General features: G+C 51.1%; 1 protein-coding gene across 4 annotated transcripts in view; it reads left to right on the forward strand.

The window, feature by feature from the left end:
- Window positions 1-21,935, forward strand: part of Kiaa1671 (KIAA1671 ortholog) — a 139,746-nt gene that overhangs the window by 108,683 nt on the left and 9,128 nt on the right. For all 4 annotated transcript variants that reach the window (XM_057763909.1, XM_057763910.1, XM_057763912.1 and 1 more), the window contains 3 exons: window positions 14,276-14,394; window positions 19,207-19,453; window positions 21,113-21,296. In XM_057763909.1, the coding sequence (XP_057619892.1) occupies window positions 14,276-14,394; window positions 19,207-19,453; window positions 21,113-21,296 (550 nt within the window). The remainder of the gene's footprint in view (window positions 1-14,275; window positions 14,395-19,206; window positions 19,454-21,112; window positions 21,297-21,935) is intronic.

The following is a 21,935-nucleotide window of genomic DNA, read 5'->3' on the forward strand; positions in this document are numbered from 1 at the left end:
AAGTGGACAAGTCTTAGTAGGACCGGATGATGGCTGGGGGTTTAATCTGTGAGTATTGGCAGCCATGGGAGGCTGAGCAGATAGCACTGTGGGAATTCACGCCTGTGCTCCATGTTGCTTCACCGCATTGCCCTGAGTTATTATGGAGTGTCTCCTGGTGAGGACATGGCTGTGTTGGAAGTTAGAATTGTGGCCTTCTCCTTCAAGCCTTTCCTAGGGTGTCCAGGGCTCCAGGAGTAAACTATCCCTGTATCTTGGTGGTTTCTGACAGTCGTAAATGGAAACTCAGGGTTCTTCTAGGTGGGGTGGGAGCCCGGCCTGCTGTGTGCATCTGCAATCCCAGCACCTGCAGGTCAGTAGTTCTGGGCCATTCTGGGCTACATAGATAGTTCCAGGCCAGCCTGGGAAAGATGAAGTCTTTTCTTTTTAAACTGCTTTGTGGCTAGGTCTAGATTCATATTTTACAGTAACTCGAGCTGGGTGTGACTCCGTGGGGAGCGCACTCTCCCCAGTATGTTATAGGCCTTGGGTTCTATCCTCGGTATTGTAAGGGAAAAAAATAACCAACCTTAAAACTAAATTTGACTCTTGAGATTTTTGGGGTGCCTCCTTTATAGCTGCCCCAGTCTCTCTGGAGCCATCTGGAGATGGTAGTTATTTAAAGAGACAGTGTGTAAAACTGGGTTTTCATTTTCCCATGCGTGTGGCCCAGGGCTCTCATTTAGATGCAGGTTCTGAGGCAATCCTGCCACGCCTGTGCTTATGTCTGGGCATGACCCAGACCACAGCTCCGCTCTGCACAGCTCTGGCCCCGGGTGAGACTCATGTTCTCTTCTTATCTAAGAATAGTGGGGTGGGGAAGGCGTAGTGGGTGCATGGTAGGCAGCTTTTGGAGACCAAGCACTGGGCTAGACCCTCCTCAGCTGCACCACCGTGGCACACCACCCACACGAAAACCCCGAGGAGGGGCATACGCACTGCAGTAGCTCCTGGTTGCCTAGCAACAGGAAGTCCTCAGTGGCGGGTGTTCTGATTTATGAGAATATTTTACCCCTGGGTTACATTAGCAGTCGGGCACTCAGGAGGGCAAGCAGGCAGCGTATATCGTGGGTGCTCGGCACCTTCCCTGTGCCTGGATCAGCTTCCTGAAGGTCTGTCTTTGAAGTGTCTTTTGGGTCCATTAGATCTGAGGTGAGCAGAGTGTCACCCTACAGGGGGACAGTGGATATGAAATCTAGAACACCCTTCAGACACAGGCAGGGAGGTCTGTCACAGCTGTTTTTCCAGAACGTCTTTTATTTACTCTTTGACAGTTTTATACACTTTATCTTGAATGTACCCCAAATTCTCCACTCCTTCCCCAGGACACCCCTACCATGTCTTCCTCCTGATTTCATGTTCGTTCTCTCTCTCTCTCTCTCTCTCTCTCTCTCTCTCTCTCTCTCTCTCTCTCCCCTTCCTTCCTTCTTTCCTTCCTTCCTTCCCTCCTTCCTTCCTTCCTTCCTTCATTCCTTCCTTCCTTCCTTCCTTTCTTTTTCTTTTCTTTTCCTTTTTGAATAAACAATGAGCTGAGTATGGTTTGTGCTGCCCTGGGAGTGTTGACTGTCCTGGCTGGACAAATACAGTGTAATCATGCGGGGTGTCATGCAGTCTGTGGAGTCTGTAGTGATGGTGGGAAGGAGGCTGCCTGTGTCCTGTGCTGAGGCCCATCTTCATCTTCTCTTGCTTTCCTGGTCCAGACCCAGGTCCAGATGCACATCTGGTAGACACCTAAATGGTGTAAAGGGTTAGATGGGTAGATAGGAGCCCTGTGGGTCATCAGTTCTGCTGGCAGGAGAAAGACTTGGGGTTTGAGCTGCCTTTGGTTGGAAGAGAGGCCTGTCCATCATGGGAATGTCCACTTTGAAGGGAGCCAACAGGGCACTGTGAGAAGCTTCCCCCTGCGTATCCTGCTCCACCCTGCATGAAATGACCTCAAGTGGCCAGTGCCCTGGGAGATGCTGGGGTCCATTTACCCGCTTCCAGCCCTCCTCTTCTAGGTGCTGCCTGGGTCCAGACACCATCATCTGCCGTGACTGTCCTGTCCCAGCACAGGCAGGCCATGTCCCCACAATGTCCACTCTTGAGTCTCAACAGCAGGGCATTTTGGAGTTTACTGCAGTTCTGCTGCTTGTGAGCTCTATGGCCTTGGGCAAGTGAATTAACCTGTCTGAATCTTGGATTCCTATTTACACTGTGGCGTGTAGCAGTACTTATATTACAGAGAGTGTTGAGAAATTCTCTTCTTCCCCCCCCTCCTCCCTACTTCTCTCCTGCCCTCCCTCCCCCAAGAGGCACAGAGTCCCACACATGAAGTAGATGTTTCTTGGTCTTCCCAACAGGAAGTCAGACCTATTACTAGCCCCATTTTGCAGAGGAGTAAAGTGAGGCTCGAGGACGCCAATTGACTCATGTGGGGTCTACTGGCAGGCAGGTGTCTAGGGTTCAAACCTTGTCTGGTTTGCTTTCTGTTGCTGTGTAGATATGCTGTAGCCAAAAGCATCTGGGGAGGAAAGGGTTTATTTGGCTTGTACTTCCATATCACTGTTTATCTCTGAAGAAAGTCAGGATAGGAACCTCTGAAGGCAGGAGATGTTGCAGAGGCCATGGAGGGGAGCTGCTTACTGACTTGCTCCTCATGGTGATGTGGGGTTGCCCTCTGTATGCTGTGAATACCATTGGTTAATAAAGGAGTACTCTGAACCCATAGCAGAGCAGGGCAAAAAGAGCTAGGCGGGGAAAACTAAACTGAATGCTGGGAGAAAGAAGGGCAGAGTCAGAGAGAAGCCATGTAGCCCAGAACTTTATCTGGTAAGCCATAGCCATGTGGCAATACACAGATGAATAGAAATGGGTTAAATTAAGATCTGAGAGTTAGCCAATAAAAAGCTAGAGCAAATGGGCCAAGCAGTGATTTAATTAATACAGTTTCTGTGTGATCATTTCAGGTCTAAACGGCCAGGAACCAACAAGGTTCCTCCTTATTATACCATGGCTTGCTCAGCCTGCTTTCTTGCGGAAACCAGGACCAGCAGCCCAGGGATGGCACCACCCACAATGGGCTGGGCCTCCTACTTCTGTCATTAATCAAGACTATGCCCTCCAGGTTTGTCTATGACAGTCTCATGGAGGCGGCTTCTCAGTTAAGGTCCCCTCTTCCCTGGTGACGCTAGTTTGTGTCAGGTTGATAAAGACAAGTGTGTTGTGTGTTGTCCCACTCCTGCCCCCAAGGTGGTTCAGAACCTCTCTCCCCTGCATCTCCCCACCACAGGCTTCACTAATTAGCCAAATCTGCCAGAGCCCTGTGTGGGTATGACCTATGACCCAACAGTATCTGTGGCCTGTAAAATGCAAGCAGAGTCGGGCTGTGCCACCATAGGAGGCCAGACCCCCAAATTCAGGGGAGAGCCCCCTTTTTGAAACCTGTATCACTCTCAGCCCAGCTTTGACATTCCTTGTGCGGGTGCAGCTGGGTCGAGTCCTTCCCGTTAGGGATCCCGGGTCTCTGGAGCCACCTGACAGGCACAGACCCCTGAGGCTGGGGCCCAATGTGGATTCCCTAATTATCAATGGAAGCAGTGCCCCACTGCCTGCCACATTCTATAAATAGGGAGCTTGAGGAAGACTTAAATGCCACCAGCTTGTCTCTGGGGGGTGGAGTTAAAAACAGCTCCTCAGAACCAGCCCTGTGCTGGAGACTGAGGGTAGGGAAAGCAGAGGCCTAGATTGGACCACGTCCATTCCTGTGGGCCAGGCCTTCCCTGGATGGGTCAGTGACCGTGACCCACCCACAACACATGACCCAACCCACAACAGCAGTACCCAGGGACATTTGTGACGGGGAAAGGTGAGCCCTGGCGACCCCAGGCTGTGCTTCCCCCCCGAAAGGAGATGAAAGGCAGCCTCCAGTGTCCCTTGGAAGCACCAGGAACCCCGTGACCCGCAGAGGCCACATCCCTACCCCTAAAACAAAGTCCTGGGTGGCTTCAGGGCCCTTGGAAACCCAGGGTGGAGAGCAGTACTGTGTCCCCTGCAGAGGATGCTGTGTTTGCTCCTGAATGCAGAGCCTAGTGACACATGTGAGTCCTTGCCCAGCTTGTGTCCGGCTGGCTGGAATGTCTTTTGTGGGCAGCATGTGGAAAATAGTAATAATAAATAAAATGTATAACAATTTTAGTAGTTGCTGCTATGTTTAGGTTCAGAACATGAAGCCAAGGGCTCCAAGCTGCGTGGCCAGTGGGTAGTAGAGCCTCAGCTGGTGTTCAACTGCTACTGCAAGGCTACAAGCTGCTCAAATCGTAATCACCCAACGTGTGTGTGTGTGTGTGTGTGTGTGTGTGTGTGTGTGTGTGTGTTGGAACTCAGGGCCTCCTGCCTGCTGCTAGGCAACTCTGAGCTCCACTGCCTACCATGGTTTTTTTTTTTTTTGGCAAGGCCAGACAGAAACCTGGCCTCTTTATAAGGAACCATTTGAACTTCAGTCTTCCCAAGTCTGAGCTTGCTACTTCTGTCACCTGGGAGCTCTAGAGAGAGTGTGGAGACCGCCTTGGTTACCCTCTAACTCTCCTGTCCTGGTGTCTCAGTAGTCACTGTTCTAGGAATGAGGACAGCACTGGAGAATGTATCCCCACCCCTGTCTAGAACAGAAAATTTGAAGCTTCAAACTTTATTTTTTAAAATAATTTATTTATTTTTATTTTATGTGCATTGGTGTTTGGCTTGCATATGAGTCTATGTGAAAATGTCAAGCCGGGCGGTGGTGGCGCACGCCTTTAATCCCAGCACTCGGGAGGCAGAGGCAGGTGGATCTCTGTGAGTTCGAGACCAGCCTGGTCTACAAGAGCTAGTTCCAGGACAGGCTCCAAAACCACAGAGAAACCCTGTCTCGAAAAACCAAAAAAAAAAAAAAAAGAAAAAGAAAATGTCAGATCTTGGAGTTACAGACAGTTGTGAGCTGCCATGTGGGTGCTGGGAATCGAACCCAGGTCCTCTGCAAGAGCAATCAGTGTTCTTAACCACCAAGCCGTCTCTCCAGCCCCCTCAAATATGATTTTTACTCGTGTCCCATTGAGGAGACAGGCCAGCAGAGGGTCTTATATGTGGGACAGTGGGCGACCAGCTGGTGTTTAGAAATGAGAACCAAGTATAGTGGACTGTGAGAGATCCCAGGAGGGGAGTGACTCTGGCCTTCTGCCCACTGAGAGTCTGCTGGAGCATTTTCTGTCCCTGTATGCATAGCTTAACTCCCGTGTTTATTTGCACAGAGTAGGTGCTGTGGTTTGCTTGGAAGTGGGAGTTTGCTAGCGTGTGAAGGGACTGTGGGCTGGAGCGGCTGGGAGGAGGGTAGAGGGCAGGAACACAACCCCTGCTCCTGGATTCTAAATGCAGAGCTGGGGAACTGTGCGGCTTCTCACCTTGATGGCTATGGGGAAGATCAGCCAGAGCCAGACCTAAGTGAGTCCTGGGGCCAGCTGGCGTGGAATGGTTGTCAGCCTGGACCGCCAGCTGCCTGTGAGTGGGAGTCTGGGAGGGTCCTGTCACCTGGGGTGCTGCCTGCTCTGTGAGCTGCTGGGGGTTTGTTTTCTGGAAGCTGCTTCTGTCACTGCTGCCAGACAGTTCCTATAAACTCCTCCCACCTCACTGCAGCTCCACCTCCCGCGATCCCTACCAGGAATCCTGGAGCAACCCAGTTTCTTAAAGCTTCCTGCCGCTTAGGCTTGGGAGGCAGTTCCACTGGCCCACTGAACTGAAGATCACAGTCACTTCTAAGCATTTCCTGAGCGTGTCTGTCATAGTGCTGCATATTCCTATGACTCACTAGCCCTACACTGCCAGCCATTTGAGGTTCTGAGAGGTGAAGTCACTGGCCCAAGGTCACACAGCTTCTGGATCCAGGGAGCTAGGACCGAGATCTGGATCGGCTATTCCCCAAGGAACCTGTGCATCAGTGCCCACCTGCAAGGCTCTCACAGGCATGTCCTTTACCTCCGTACTCCTGCAGGTCCCAGAAAGCAGAGAGATGCTATGGAAGGGGCCGGTGGGTGCTGCTTCCCACTCCTTGTTTTCCCTCTCTGCACTTCCTCCTGTTGCCCCAAAAGTCAGACCCTGGAGGCTCCTTCCTGCCTTCTCTGGAACTCAAGGGGCAGTTGCTAATTGGTTGCAGAATAGAGAGGTTAGGCTATGCCCAGGCCCTCCACCCTCCACCCTCCACAGACTTGTTACTTGGTCTGCCCGTCTCTAGCTCTGGATTCTGTTCTGGTCAGGCCTGGGTTCCACACCTGGAGAAGATATACCACCCTTATAGACAGCCAGATCAGTGACTACTCAGTGTGGAGATTTGGAGCCTGAACACATGAGCCTCTGCTGTGACTGGCCACTAGGCCCGTGAGCATCGGCCTTCTGCATGAGATCCACTTGGATGTTACAGCTCATCATCCAGCCAGACCTGCTGACTTTTGGACACTTAGGCTGTCCCAGCTTTTCTGTCTAACACTGCAGGGGACACCACGGTCATCCATAACACTGCAGGGGACACCACAGGTCATCCATAACACTGTAGTGAATACCACTGGTCATCTATAACACTGCAGGGGACACCACTGTCATGTACATCACTGCAGGGGACACCACTATCATCTGTAACACTGCAGGGGACACCATGGGTCACCTATAACACTGCAGGGGACACCATGGGTCACCTATAACACTGCAGGGGACACCACTGGTCACCTATAACACTGCAGGCGACACCACTGGTCATTTACAACACTGCAGTGAACACCACGGGTCATCTACAACACTGCAGTGAACACCACGGGTCATCCATAACACTGCAGGGGACACCACGGGTCATCTGTAACACTGCAAAGACACTGTATAGTTTCAGGGCTGCATGTGGCTGAGGGCACTTGAGTGAGGTGACTGATGTGACCTATGTGAGGTGACCTGCAGTGTCAGCTGACACCTCAGTGAGAGCACATGTGAATACACACATGTACCCTCATATGCAGACATGCAAAGAGACACAGTGCATACATACACATGCACATAGGCCCATGCACATGTATGTATAGCCATTTGTACACTCAGTAGTGTACACAATGAAACATATACACACGTGCACAAACTCCTATATATACAACTATCTGTATACCATGTGCTCATTTAAACTTATGCAAGCACACATGGACTTATATGCATGTTCACATGTATGTACTGACACATACATGTATACATGCTGACAGGTAGGGAGTAGGGAGTCTCATCCCTGTGTACTGTGGCCAAGGCCCCCTGTGGGCTGCTGAACTGTCCTGACCAGGCATGACCTACCAGCCATGTGACAAGCACACAGAGGCAGGCCATCCCAACTTGAGATCCATGAGAGTATCTGCTGGGTATTTCCCACAGCCTCTGGAGAACCAGTGGCGCTGGGAAGAGATCAGGGTGGGTCCCCCTGTGGGGTCTGATCAGGTCTATGAATCAGCCCGGGGCCCGGATGCAGGAGGAAAGGTGGCCATGCAGCTGGGTCCCACTGCTCTGATCTCCTGCTCATCAGCAGAGAGCATCCTGGGAAAGGGTGCTCAGCCCACCTCCTGGACCCAGCTGCCCACTGCCCATCGCAGCCCACGGTAGTGAGTGCCCTGGTAGGTGAAGCACCCATGCCAGCCTTGCCCTGCCTGCCCAGTCACACACTTGCCCACAGCTGAACATCTTCAAGGTCTGCGTCTTGTCACATACCCTGCTCCAAGTCCTTTGTCCTGTGACTCTAGGCGTCTGTGTGTAGTCTCCCTTTCCTGAGGGCCAGGGGATCTGGGACCCCCCTTTCTGCCCTTGCTCATTTAGACTCCCCCCTACCAACCCTGCCATGTCCTTGTCATCTTCCCATACTAGTTCCTTTGGTAGTTTTCTCTTTTGTATCTGTGTGTGCTGCGGTGCAGATATAAAGGCCAGAGCACAGGTTTTCTCCTGCCGTCTGGGTACTGGAACTCAGGCACACTTACAGAATAGCCATGGGGTAGTATCTCCTGTCAGTCTCAGTGATTTGCTGGGATTGCCATGAACTTGTGCATATTTGTGTGTGCACAGTTATCTCTATTAGTATGTGTGAGTTAGGTCCGTGATGGCATTTGTGACCTCTTGTGTGTGCATATACATGTGTGCCCACAATTTGTAGTCTGTACTTGTGCGTGTGTCTTCATTCGAGTATATATTTGTTGTATGTGTGTATAATGTGTGGGCTTTGTAAGTGTGTGTGTGTGTGTGAATGTGTTTGGGGTGCTCCAATTTGTGTCTTTCTGTGTGCAGGCAGGCGTCTATGTTTGTGCAGATCAGTTTTGTGAATTAAGGGCACTGGGAATAGAGGCACATGGTAAACTTATAATGTGAGCGTCCCCACAAGTCATGGCTGAACCGGTGGTCATGTTATGGCCAGGGAGACATTACTCTTGCTTGGAGGACTGGGGGTTGATCCTGAGGCTGTGGTGTCACACCCAGCTTACTGCTTTCTGATAGGTTCACACTTCTGCCTGTTCTGGCTGCAATGTTGTTGCCTGACTAGTTGTCCCTTGCCCAGAATAAATCAGGAGAGAGTTGACATACGATGTTTGAAAAAGGAGGTCAAGTTTGGCTCATTTGCTGTCTTAAGAATCTCTGGGTGTGGGGATGAGGAGGTACTGGGGAGGAAGGAGAGGAGGAATGGGGGTGGTGAGGAGGCACTGGGGAGGAGGGAGAGGAGGAATGGGGTGGTGAGGAGACACTGGGGAGGAGGGAGAGGAGGAATGGGGGAGTGTATTCCACCTGAGTGGAGACAGTATAGTCTCAGGCTTTTGTGTAACTACTCCTCCCCAAGCTTGGCTTTCTATCACCAGCACAGGAGGCAGAATAGGGGGCATGGCTCCCTCTCCCTCCCGCTGCTCATGGGCTTCTGTGGGCTTTCCCTTGTCAGCTTGGGCCAGGCTAGGCTGGACATACAATGGCTGGGATATATTCATGGCCTTTTCTACTCCAGATATTTTCTTAAGCTGTGCTTCTCAGGATGTAGCTCCAGTGTTAAGTTGAGAGAGCTTTTATACTCTTATCTGATACAGAGCATAGGCCCCATGGGTTCTCAGGGAGTCCCAGCCTCCCAGCCCAGCTGCCGCCTTCCTTTATAGCCTTCCCAAAAGCCTGGTTTGCACACTCGACCCTGAAACCAAACCCTCCTCCTGTAGACCAGCTGCCTGGCGTGAGCCTGCCACTCTGGAAAAGCTTGTCCCATGGAGAGGGAGTGCTCATCACTCTCGCCTTGCTTGGCCCTCACTCATCTGAGAAGTGGTTACTGAGTTCCAGCAGCGCCTCAGAGCCAAAACAGTCAGGAATGTGAGCACCTGGGCATCCACCAATCCCAGGATCATGGTCCAGCCCTGCCACTTTCTAGACATGTGGGTGATCTGGAGGTCATGAAATCCCTTCTCAGGGTCTCAGTCTCCTTCCCTGTGAAATGGGGCCACACAGGGTCTTGCATCATAGGCTCATTGGATGAAGAATAAAGTAAAAAACCTTTGTGTCCCAAGGTCTAACCTGAGCATGGGAGGGGACCTTGTTTTAGAGTTCTGAGACAGAGTAGATGTCCCCGTGCCACTTGGGTCTATGATGGCACAGCTCCCTACACAGCTGGGGTGTAGACTGGCTGGGGGTGAGGGGCAGGCTTCTCAGATTCTTTGGAGCTGCACTGTCAGCTGGTGGCCGTTTGGCTTAGGGCTCTTTCTTAGGAGATGTGTCAGACACTCCAAAATACATGCAGGCAGGCATGGTGTATTCCCTGTTCCTCCTCACAGTATCGACTTTCATACACACACACACACACACACACACACACACGCACGCATGCACGCACGCAACGCGCGCGCGCATTTGTGGAGACATGTATTCCCAGCATATTTATTCAACAGCTGCTACAGGCCTGGCATTTTCCCAAGGGTTGGGCTATGGATCTGGAGTGAGCAAAACACTGCCTGAGGGCACAGGCAGTCTTGCCAAACTCCTGTTTTATGGCACACACCACTTACTTTCCAGGTGTATTAGTTACTATTCCGTTCTCGTGGCATAACACCCAACAGAAGCATCTGGAGTCCGTCGTGGCAGTGGGAAGATGAGGTCAGTTGGCACGCACAGTCTGGAAGTAGGGAGACACGGATGGATGCTGGCACTCAGCTCACCTCCTTTTTGTTCATGCTGCCATCATGTAGGGGTGGGGTCCCCTCAAGGACATGTCCAGATCCTAGTTCCTGCCAAGCTGACAGTCAGTACTGAATGTCACACTAGCCTTCACTGCCATCTTAATAGTGGTTGAGTAACCATTAGCCCAGAGACCCCCAAAATGTGCCATCTGTTTCTTTGTAGAAGTTTGACAGTTCATTAGCAGGTCAGTGTGAAGGAGAAAGGTCTGCTTTATTCAGTTTCATCTCAGGATTTATCTAGAAGGCATGCTAAGCAAAGACACAGTCAGTACGGAGTGTCTCTTAGTGCACCGTCAGCCAGTTTGCCATGGAACCTTCTAGATGTTTTCTTTGCTTACACTCATGTGTACTTGTTTGTTTAGACAAAACCACTTTCCTGGCACATGTTGCTGAGACCTTTTTAATTCTGAGTTTGTGTTACCTAGTGTTGAAGACATCTTTCTGTGGTGGCAGACATTCTGTGTGAGTGTCGTTTTCATCTCAGCCTGGCCTCCCTATGTAATGTTTCATGGTCCCCACCCTCTTCAGCGCTCAGGCTGTTGTTCCTGCTTTGCACTGATGGCCAGTCCTGCAGGGAGTGGCTGTGTTCTGGAACCTGGCAAGTGTCCTTGCTCATCTCCCCGAGATGAACTTCTGGAACTCACCCTGTTGATTCAGCTAAACCTGCAGGTTTTAAATAGGCAGACATATGTTCTAACTTGTTTGAGCACAAACCTTAGAGGTGTATGCCAGCTTGGTCTAGGCACAAGCCTTGGGGAGGAGCTCCCACCCACTGTGGTCCTGGTGCCTAGTGAGTTGCTGGGCCAAGCCAGTGGGCTTTTAAATCCCAGATTCCTGAGGGGTCCAAATCCTGTGTCCTTATTAGAACCTTCTGGAGCATTGTGAGAAAGGTAGAGCAAGCAGGTATTGTCTGGGGGTCTGGAGAGAGTTGTGGATTGCACAGATGGAGCCCCTGTCTTCCAGGCTCTGCCTCTCACCCATCTTGGAAACTTAGGGCTACATTCTGCTCAGTTCCCGTGCCTCAGTTTCCTTGTCTGGCGGTAAAGTGCAGAGAGAGTGGCTTCTGAGGAACCTCCTGGGTCTGATGTCTAGGATTTGATTCCTCTTATTTGGAATTGGCAGAACTGTTGCAGGGATTCGGGTGTTGCTACCATCTGACCTAGACCCAGCTCTCCTGCCCTCTTTTCCATTGCTTGTGTATGCTTTTTAGTGCCTACTTTTGCTGTTTTTAAATTCTTGAGACAGGGTCTTGCAAAGAAGTTCTGACTAGCCTAGAACTCACTATGTAGCCCAGACTAACACTGAACTCATGGCAATCCACCCTATTTCAGTTCCTGAAGTGTTGGGATTACAGGCATGAATCAACCCCACCAAGTTTGTTATGTGTGTTTTCACACATAACAATGTCACCAGGACCACAAGCTATCTTTTGCAGGTTTTTTTTCTCTTACATAAAAACATTTAAGAGGGGATTCATTCTTTTGGCGTTCGAGAGAGGAAATGACAGTGCAGGGGAGGTGGAGGCCTCACAGCGGTCTGCAGAAGGGAGATGGGAAAGGAGAGGAAGGGCCTGTTTTCTCAGCTAGAGTCTGGGAAGGCAGGACTCAGCATTCAGTCACTGGAAGCCGGGAGTCTTCAGATGGAAGGAGCATGAGGCTCTGGGCAGGGGAGTTAAGATCTGTGCTGCAGAGGGAAGGAGCCTCTGGCTTAGCCTCTGTGAGCTCCTGCAGCGAGGGAGGGGCTTCTTCAGGGTGCAGCTGTTCCTTCTGCCTCCTGTCCCTCTTTCAGGCTCTTCCTGTCTCGTTTACCTTCTCCTTCATCCTGATATTCCCCCCTTATCACCAGAGGACTCAGCAGCTGTCTGACTCAAACTTTTGCAAAGGGCCACAGCGACCGGCCAGTCATGTCATTTACTTAACAAGACGTCACCATTCCTGTCTCAAAAGAAAGCTCTTGGCAGGTGAGGCACCCTCTGTCTACATTAGGATGCTTTGGCCACAGATTGTGCCAACTGCACCAGAAGAACATGACAGAGATGTGTTCTGGCCCCGGTGCCCCCCGGAGGCTGCTTCAGAGGGCCTCTGCTTGCCCAGCCTCACTCATGGTCAGTGAACTTGGGTAGAGCTGAGACGAGACTCAGTGGGAGGTCTTGCCTTCAAGCAAACGTTGAATGTAAGATTTTCTAGAAAGCTTAAGTGTTACAAGTTCTCTGGGAAGTGGCTGGCATAGGGCCTTGCAGCCACGAGAACTGTCAAGAAGGCCATGGCATTAAGGTGGGATGGAGTTGGGGAAGGCCCGATCTGTAACATTTGCTCATAGCAAGTCCTAAGTCCCAGGGAGAATTCAAGGGTTCCAGGCCCTTGAATATGGCCCATGACCTTGGATATAAAAATGCAAACATGGTCCCAGCTGGAGCCATCCACCATGGCACAGCATGTGTGTGGTCAGTCCCCTGTGCTACTACAGACATCAGCCTGTCTCAGACGCACTGTGCTCACAGAGATGATAATGACAGCCTGAGGATGCACACCCTGTGGCTGTTCCTGAGTGTAAAAACAGCCAGCTGCTTAGAAGTCACCGTCCTTCTGCGTCCCACACAGTGGGGTGTCCTCTGACCACCAAGGACCATGTGGAGGGACTGACCCACAGAACATCCCAGACCAGAGTCAGTCATGGTGTTTCATTTGTGTAATGTGTGTGTGTGTGTGTGTGTGTGTGTGTGTGAATGCATGTATGTAGTCCTAACAGAGACTCTACCACTGAGCCCCCTCACCCCAAACCCGCATTATAACTCCTTTGCAATGGAGGTGGCCCGAACTGAGACCACCTGGGCAGGCTGTTTCTCCCTGGTGCTTGTGTATTCCGTTGCCAGGCTGTAAGGGTCTGAAGAGGAATGAAGCCATGCCAGGATGATCTTCCCTCTCCTCCCCCTCTTCCAGAGTCCTCATCCAAAGATGCTAGCTGGGAGTGTCACGAAAGGCCAGGGTGACAGTTCATCTGGATCGCTGTGAGCGAGTAGCCCACACAAGACCACTTTTGGTTACTCTTGAGAGATCCAGGGTATTAGTGGCTGGTTTCCATGGTGATGGTACAAGACAAGGCCTTGCATGTACCACCCGAGTGGGGAAGACAGCAGCACAGGTGTCGTGGTGACTCATGAGTCACCGGATGTCAGGCACTAGACTGGGCTGGTAGCCAGCTCTGTGATGACCTGTCCCCCTACTTCCAACCTGTATGTCACACCATCGGTCCAGGATGTCACTTTCTCAGCTGTGAAGTAGGATTGTACTGAGCTCCATAAGGTGGCCTCAAGTCAGCAGTGTGACTTGCTATAGACTCAGGGTCACTGCCGTGCGGGTGCTGGGCTGAACAATGCTGGAATGTGGTCCTGTAAACCTGGAAGGTGGGAACACGCCTGCCTGGCGTTGCTGGAGCTTTCAGGAGGGAGGAGATGGGTTGTCACTGTGTTGGGCAGGGACACTGACAGGGCCAGGTGACACACAGCAGGATCCTGTACCTGGTTATGTGTTAATCACTTCTCTTGCCACTGGATAACAGGGAGGTTTTCTCTGCTCACCATTCCAGAGCACATAGCCCACTGTGGAGCAAAGATCTCAGGCTTCCTGGACTGTGGGGGTAGACTGTTTGTTCGTATCATGGAGGATCTGAAAGCAGAGCGCTTAGGTGGGAAGCAGGACAGACTCACTTGAGGCTGCCTCCAGTGCCCCTACTGCTGATGAGTCCTTATGTCTTAAAGATTTCACAGCCTTCCTAATGGGGACAAAGCATTCACACAGAGGCACCAAGGGAGGGGGGCATTCCACACTGGACCCTAAGACACATTCCATGCCAGAATGCCCTTCTGAACCCGGAAGTGCTGCTTCCTGTCATGTCTTGGCAGATAGGGCATTGGTCTGTCTCCTTTGCCCTGACATGGGCAGCCACGTCTGAGGGTAGCAGGGAACTGGGTGCTGTGGGGTGGTAGGCTTGTACCTGAATCCCTCCTCATGTCTTTGCAGAACCAGCTGAAGCAGTGCTTCTCCAGGAGAGCACCGGAAACCAAGGATACTGACACCCTTGTTCACGAAGCCGACAGCCAGTATGGAACCTGGGCAGATCAGCACCAGAATGGAGGCAGGTAGGAACACACATGGGTGAGGCTCCCAGGCACCAGTTGACACAGAGGGTGCCGTGTCTGCCCTGGTTAGATGTAGACAAAAGTTTCTGTCCCTCCTGGTCCCACGGTCATTCAGTCCCAAAGAAAAACACAGAGACTTATGTTAATTATAAATTGTTTGGCCTATTAGCTTAGGCTTATTATTAACTAACTCTTACAACTTAAATTCACCCACAATTCTTGTCTATGTTTAGCCACGTGGCTTGGTACCTTTTCTCAGTAAGGCATTCTCGTCTTGCTTTCTCTGGTTCTGGCTGGTGACTCAGTCTCTGCCTTTCCTCTTCCCAGATTCTCCTAGTCTGGTCCCACCTATACTTCCTGCCTGGCTACTGGCCAATCAGTGTTTTATTAAACTAATACGAGTGACAAATTTTTACAGTGTACAAGATCATTGTCCCATAGCACTTCCTCTTTTTTCTTTTCAAAACAAGAACTCTGAATCTAATCTTCTTTGTTTAGCTTTTTTCTTCACCATTATCCATAACAACTGTAACTAACACGCTAAACAAAGACAAACATCCATAATCCATTTTTGGGAAATGTGGGTGTAGTTCTCTAGGCTACTTCCTGCTGATTGGGGTGCTGATAATCTTATGGGGACCCAAAGAAAATTTAGTTTTATGGTCAAGTCTGTACTGGAGTAATCTGTGAGGCCGAATCATCTCAGCCACCAGTCCTGAGACTTTTCTGGATATAAAACTCAGAGGAAATTGCTACAGAGGTGCTCTGAAATGTTGGCTCATCTGGGCCCTCAGTTTCCATTGGAGATTTTCCTTGATCAAACCTTATTATTTTTTTTTTAACCCAGAATGAATCCACAGTCTTTCATTAGCTGTGGAAACAAAAGCAAAACCTCTTCTCCAAAGTAACGTATCTTTTGACTTAAATTTTGAAGGCATTTTCAAAATATATTTTGAAAATGGATTAATCCAGCAACGTTTATAATCAAATGTCTTTTGGCAGCTGTTGCTCCTTCCTCAGCAGTCAAACAATGCAAACACAACAAAATAACATACAGTATCCAGACTCTGTATTTCCGGGAATCTTTTTGTGGCTTTTTTTTTTCTTACTCTATTTCTTTTTTAAAGGACTTTCTCTATCCTTTTTCTTTTCTCTTCTAAGCCTACATATATTCTTAAACACACTGTAAAATGTTTTAGGGTTTTTTTTTCCTGTCTAAACCTGCCTTTACTGCGTATCTCTATCCTTCTCTGACCACATGAGTCTTTAATCTGCTAAGCAGCATGGCTAGGATTGAAGCAACAGCTTTGGTGGCTGGCTCCACCCATTCCTTGGCTTCCTGAGAGTCCATCTTCATGGCGGAAGTATTAACAGGAACCATGTTTATTGCTACAACTCTGTGGAATTTCTAGGTTCATACCATCACCAGAAAGCATGCCACTGGCTGCTCACAGACACCCTTTAAGTCTTTGGTGACAGAGCCTCTTAAAGAGTTGTCATACAGTTTTTGCTGCTAACACTGAGTCAGGAAGCCTTTCTTAAAGGAGCTGAGCCTCTGCTTGCCACCAGCAAACAGTCAACCAGGGGTAGACGGTTACCAAGAAGCTGCGTTTGACTCTGCTCTTGTCTGTCTGTCTAGAATCCTTTTTCTTTTAAGCTTTCTCAGGCTTTATGTGGAAATTCTTGCCAAACATTTGGGTGCCATTTGTAGACCAAAATTTCTGTCTGTTCCAGTCCCAAAGAAACACACAGAGACTTATATTAATTATAAACTGTTTGGCCTACTAGTTCATGCTTATTACTAATTTGCTCTTTAACCCATAATTATTTTCTATGTTTAGCCATATGGCTTGGTACCTTTTCTCAGTAAGGTATTCTCATCTTGCTTCCTCTGGTTCTGGCTGGTGACTCACTCTCTGCCTTTCCACTTCCCAGAATTCTCTTAGTCTGGTCGCCCCACTTATACTTCCTGCCTGGCTACTGGCCAATCAGCGTTTTATTAAACTAATTATACTGTACAAAAGCATTATCCCACAGCAGTTAGAGCTTCTGTTGCTGTGACGAACACCGTGAACTAAAACAGCCTGGAGGAAAGGGTTAATTCTGCTTCCACTTCCGTATCACTGTCCATCACTGAAGGAAGTCAGGACAGCTCAGAGCAGAAACCTGGAGGCAGGAGCTGATGCAGAGGTCATGGAAGGTGCTGCTTACTGGCTTGTTCCTCATGGCTTGCTCAGCCTTTCTAGTAAAACCCAGGACCATCTGCCCAGGAATAGCTCCACCCACAATGGACTGGGCCCTCCCCCATCAATCACTAATTAAGAAAATGCCCTATAGGCCTTCCTATAGCCTGATCTTATGGAGGCATTTTTGTTTGTTTGTTTGTTTTTGTTTTTTGTTTTTCGAGACAGGGTTTCTCTGTGGTTTTGGAGCCTGTCCTGGAACTAGCTCTTGTAGACAGGCTGGTCTCGAGCTCCCAGAGATCCGCCTTCCTCTGCCTCCCAAGTGCTGGGATTAAAGGCATGTGCCACCACCGCCCTGCTGGAGGCATTTTCTTAATTGAGACCCCCTCCCCTCAGATGACTATGGCTTGTTCAAATTGACATAAAACTATTCAGCACAGAATCTATGTGGCTGGCGCAGAAAGTTCTGTATTTTAAGAAACTGTAATAGGAAGAAGCAATTGTTGTATAAAGGGCATTAATTAGAAAGCCACAAAAAGATGGAAAAAAGGTAGCCTGAACATAGCCAGGAGCATGCAGGGACAGGCAGACCCTCAGGGACAGATATACAGACATCATGCAAGACTGGGAAACTGAGGCTCACAGAGAAGCAGGGACCTGAGTAAAGAACATGTATATCAGTAGCTGAACTGGACTTAAACCCGGGCCCCACCTCTCCCACTGCTGGGGGCTCTCACTGCTCCTCTGGGTCACTGCTGGGTGTGCTGACCACCCCACTGGGTCAGTGCTGGGGGTGCCGACTGCTTCCCTGGGTCACTGCTGGGGGTACTGACTGCCCCACTGGGTCAGTGCTGGGGGTGCTTACCGCTCCATTGGGTCACTGCTGGGTGTGCTGACCACCCCACTGGGTCAGTGCTGGGGGTGCCGACTGCTTCCCTGGGTCATTGCTGGGGGTACTGACCGCCCCACTGGGTCAGTGCTGGGGGTGCCGACTGCTTCCCTGGGTCACTGCTGGGGGTACTGACCACCCCACTGGGTCAGTTCTGGGGGTGCCGACTGCTTCCCTGGGTCACTGCTGGGGGTACTGACCGCCCCACTGGGTCACTGCTGGGGGTGCTGACCGCTCCATTGGGTCACTGCTGGGGGTACTGACGGTTCCATTGGGTCACTGCTGGGGGTGCTGACCGCTCTGCTGGGTCACTGCTGGGGGTACTAACTACGCTACTGGATCACACTGAGCTGCTCTGAGTTGAAGCTGGATTAAAACTGATTGAGAGAAGAAATGGAACCAACCAGTAGGACTCGCTCCATCTCTATAACTCCTCTCTGCTAACCTGTGACTTATGTGTGTAGTGAACTTCCTTGAGCGTTTGGTTGGAAGTGCCCCCGCAGGAACACCCAACTGTCTGGTGATCTGTGCTGGAACTTGTTCCTGTCTCCTAAAGGGCCCTGAGCCCTGCTTCTGTCTCAAGACTTCTGATACCTTGGTGCTTCCAATGCTGTGCTCCCCCTGCTGTCCTCCAGAGGAACTGCAGCCTCTGGGACCAGGCTCTCTTGCCTTGGACAGCGGTGCCCTCTGCTGCCAGAGGGTTTCTCTTCCCTCGTTCTCTGGGTTTGTGTCTTCCCATTCAAGTCCTTACACCTCAACCTTAAAAACCTCTTGGAGCTGGCAAACGCGTGATGAGATGCTGGGGCTCAGGACTGACAGTGAGGGAGCTAGTGAGTGAGTGGATAACTGAGCGAGTGGGTGACTGGCTGGCTATCTAGCTGACTGGTTGACTGACTGACTGACTGACTGACTGACTGACTGACTGACTGGCTGGCTGGCTGGCTGGCTGGCTGGCTGGCTGGCTGGGTGACTGACTGACTGACTGACTGACTGACTGACTGACTGACTGGCTGATTGGCTGGCTGACTGGCTGGCTGGCTGACTGACGGGCTGAGTGAGTGAGGCAGCCATTGGTTGAAGCAGGAAGGCTGAGACCCAATCTTCTCTGCTGGTTATTGGGGACCCTTGGACCTCCTTGCCTTTGTCCAATGGAAACATAGCATGAGCTGTCCCCATAAGATCCACATGACTTCAGATGTTGTGCAGGTCCCCAAAGGAGTACACAAATGTCGGTGATATGTGTTCTGTCTTTACAAAGGTCTCTGTAGTCAGTGTTAGAAGTGAACTGACAATTCCCAACAAGCCCAACTGCCTGCCTTCTCTGTATGGAAGAACCTGCGTTCTGAGGTCTCAGACCCCACCCTCTTCTTGTCAGAGCCTTGGTGGTTTACCACACACCTCCCCACAGCTTGTTTTGCCTCTCATTTTTATTTTGTTTTATTTATCTTTCTTTATTTGGGCACAGGTAGTTGCTTACATAGCCCAGGTTGGTCTCCACCCCTGACTCTCCTGCTTCTGCCTCCTTCCATGGAGATTCCAGGTGTGCCGCCATCACTCCTGGTTTTGCTCTTGGCTCTCCTTTGCCACCTGTGCAGGTGTCCCATGGCCACTGTTGCCGGGAGGAAGACCCCTGCTGTCCCCTGAGTCTGAACACTCTGAGCCATGTGTCCATGACCCCAGGTTTGGGATTGAGTGTCGTAGGCCCCTCTGTGAGTGCTGTTGTTCCTGCCTTTCGTCCAGTTTTGGCCCCGAGTCCCCGTCGTCCCCGGACAGCAGTGCTGCATCTGCAGGGAAGCAGCCACCAAGCAGCCACTTGTCCTCATACACGGAGTCCACATCAGTGGAGCAGCATGACAGCTCCAGGGACCGGCGCAGCTCCAGCGTGGACCGTTCCAGTTCTGAGCTGGAGTCCACAGATGGCCCAGAGGGGCCACTCCCATCAGACGCTTGCCCAGCAGAAAGAGAAGACGATTTTTCCTTCATCCATGTAAGCTGAAGCTGGGGGAGGTGGCTGGGATGGAAACAGCCGTTTCTTATTAAAAGGAAAAATGGCCTATGCAGGATCACCACCCCAGCAGGATGGGCGCGTTATGCTAACGACCCCTGTGGTGGGCATGGGACACAACCTTAGACATGTACCTTCCTTTAGCATAGGATTGCCCCATCCTAGCTGTGTGTCTTGGGGCAGATGCCCTCACCTCTCTGATTCTCAGCTGCCTTACTCAGTAGTGATGAGCACATCCAGATCCACGGCCTCACAGGTGATCACAGGTGTCAAGGCACATCTTGCCATGAGTTCTTCCGGGTCAGCCGGGGCCTGTCTAGAGCAAGCATGGAGAATAGCCTCTTCGGGTTCTCGCTCAGCAGAGCCTGGGCACCAGGCATGAAGGGCTCTCTGTGACAGCTGTTCCAGGCACAAGGTCCCTCCTCCAGAACTGAGCTTGCCTGGGTTCCACACACAGCCACCCCTCGGGTGCCCACTATCCGGAGCCGTGGTACCCTGCTGCAGAAGCCCTAGTCTCCAAGGATAGGAACCGCCATTATAGGCTGCAAGGGCCCCTCACTCCTGATGGCCAGGCGCCTGACCTACTCCTGGGTAGCTGATGCTCCAGATGCCCCAAGTGGCTCTAATGGGCTCCCAGGGGACCCACAGCTACACAGCCAAGGTCTTCCCTCTGGCGTCTCTAGATAAGAGGAGAGATGACAAAACCAGGAAGCCCTCAAGGACACTGTCATATGAACAGGCACTGGCGCCCATCTCTGGGTGTTGTAAGGAGCTCAGTGGGTGATGTGATGTCATTCCCTCAGCAGCCATGCACAAGTCTCACTGTGGCCAAGCTTGCTGCAGCTCATGTGTGCATGTGATGTGTGTCATATGACACGGATGACACTGGACATTCTTTCTTGAACTCTGAGCACTTCCTAGAATCCATCCTAAGCAACAGTGGCGGGCAGCACCAACGGCCTTGGGTCTCTGGTAGCTGCCCCATCCCACGCACATAATAATAACCAATGGCAACATTCCCTGCCTGCCTTTTGGAGTAGCAAGTTGGCATGGTTGCTGATTCTGCCCAAATGCTGGCCCTAAGTATGGGGTGAACTGAGGTTTATGTGGTTTGCCACCATGACTTGGGTATCCTGTGGGGACCATTTGGAGGCTGATCAGAGAGATATCCCAGGGTAGCCCTGTGGACATGGAAGTGCCCCTCTTTATTGGTGCTTTGTAGGTGGTCCCTCCCCTCTCACCTGCACTCAGGATTGTCACGGGGGCCACAGTGAGTACCTCTAGGCTCAGGGACTCCATGAATATGGTTGTCATAAAGATGCAGAGAGATTTACTCAGCAGATCATTCAACATCCAGAACATAGGCATGGACTGAGCTCCTGGTCCTTCCTTTACTCTGTGTGATGTCACAGTCTACTTGTTCCCATGCCTGTGTGTCCAGTGCTATCCTTGGGTACTGCCTGCGTGGTCTCCATGGGGACGTTGAGGCTTATGGCATCGAGGGTGTCTTTAGAGCACAACACACCAGCCCGTGCACCCCTGAGAACACCTTGTGTATGAGCAAGGCTGCACACGGTCTGTGGATGGTGCCTCCCACTGACGGTTTCCTTCCTTCCCACCTCCTCCTCGCCACCCCCAAAGCAAACTTCAGTCCTCGACTCAAGTGCGCTGAAGACCCGGGTGCAGCTGAGTAAGCGAAGCCGTCGCCGGGCTCCCATCTCCCACTCCCTCCGGCGCAGTCAGTTCAGCGAGTCAGAGAGCCGGTCTCCTTGGTCTCCTCTGGAAGAGGAGTCACACAGCGCGTGGATGTTCAAGGACTCAACAGGTATGCCCCACCTTCCACTTGACCTGCATGCCGCTCTGGGCAGGAAGGCCTCAGGTTAAACCCGGGGATGAATGGCCTGACCTTGGAGGGTCTGTGGCACTGGGACACAACGACCCAGGAAGCCGTGTTTCTTGTTCTGTGGACTTGTGTTCTGAATCCATGTCTGGCAGTGCCCGTCTGTAGTCCTAGCAGTTCAGGGACAAGAAGCAGCGAGATCTTCACAGTGCAAAGCCAGCCTGGTGGTCTACAGAGTAGGTTCTAGGCCAGCTGTGACTCTATAATGTGACCCTCTTTAAAAAAAAAAACAAAGAGCCAGGCGTGGTGGTGCACATCTTTAATCCCAGCACATGGAAGCAAAGGCTGGAGATCTTTGAGTTTGGGACCAGCCTGGTCTATGGGGCAGAGAGTAGCATGACCAAATGTGGCCTCTGACCAGATACCTAAACGAATGCTTGGCTTGGGTCATTGCTTCTCATGGTCCACTGTGCTAGCGAACAAAGGTTAGGTTTCTGTTGAGGGCTGAGGAGATGTGTAAAGTGCTTGCTTCACAGGTTCCAAGACCCACACTCAAATCCTCAGCCCCTCGTACTCCTGTCACCCAGCCTTGAGTAAGCAGAGGCCAAAGGATTGTTGCAGGTT

Source organism: Chionomys nivalis, chromosome 3, assembly GCF_950005125.1.
Source record: "Chionomys nivalis chromosome 3, mChiNiv1.1, whole genome shotgun sequence".
Classification (NCBI taxonomy): domain Eukaryota; kingdom Metazoa; phylum Chordata; class Mammalia; order Rodentia; family Cricetidae; genus Chionomys; species Chionomys nivalis.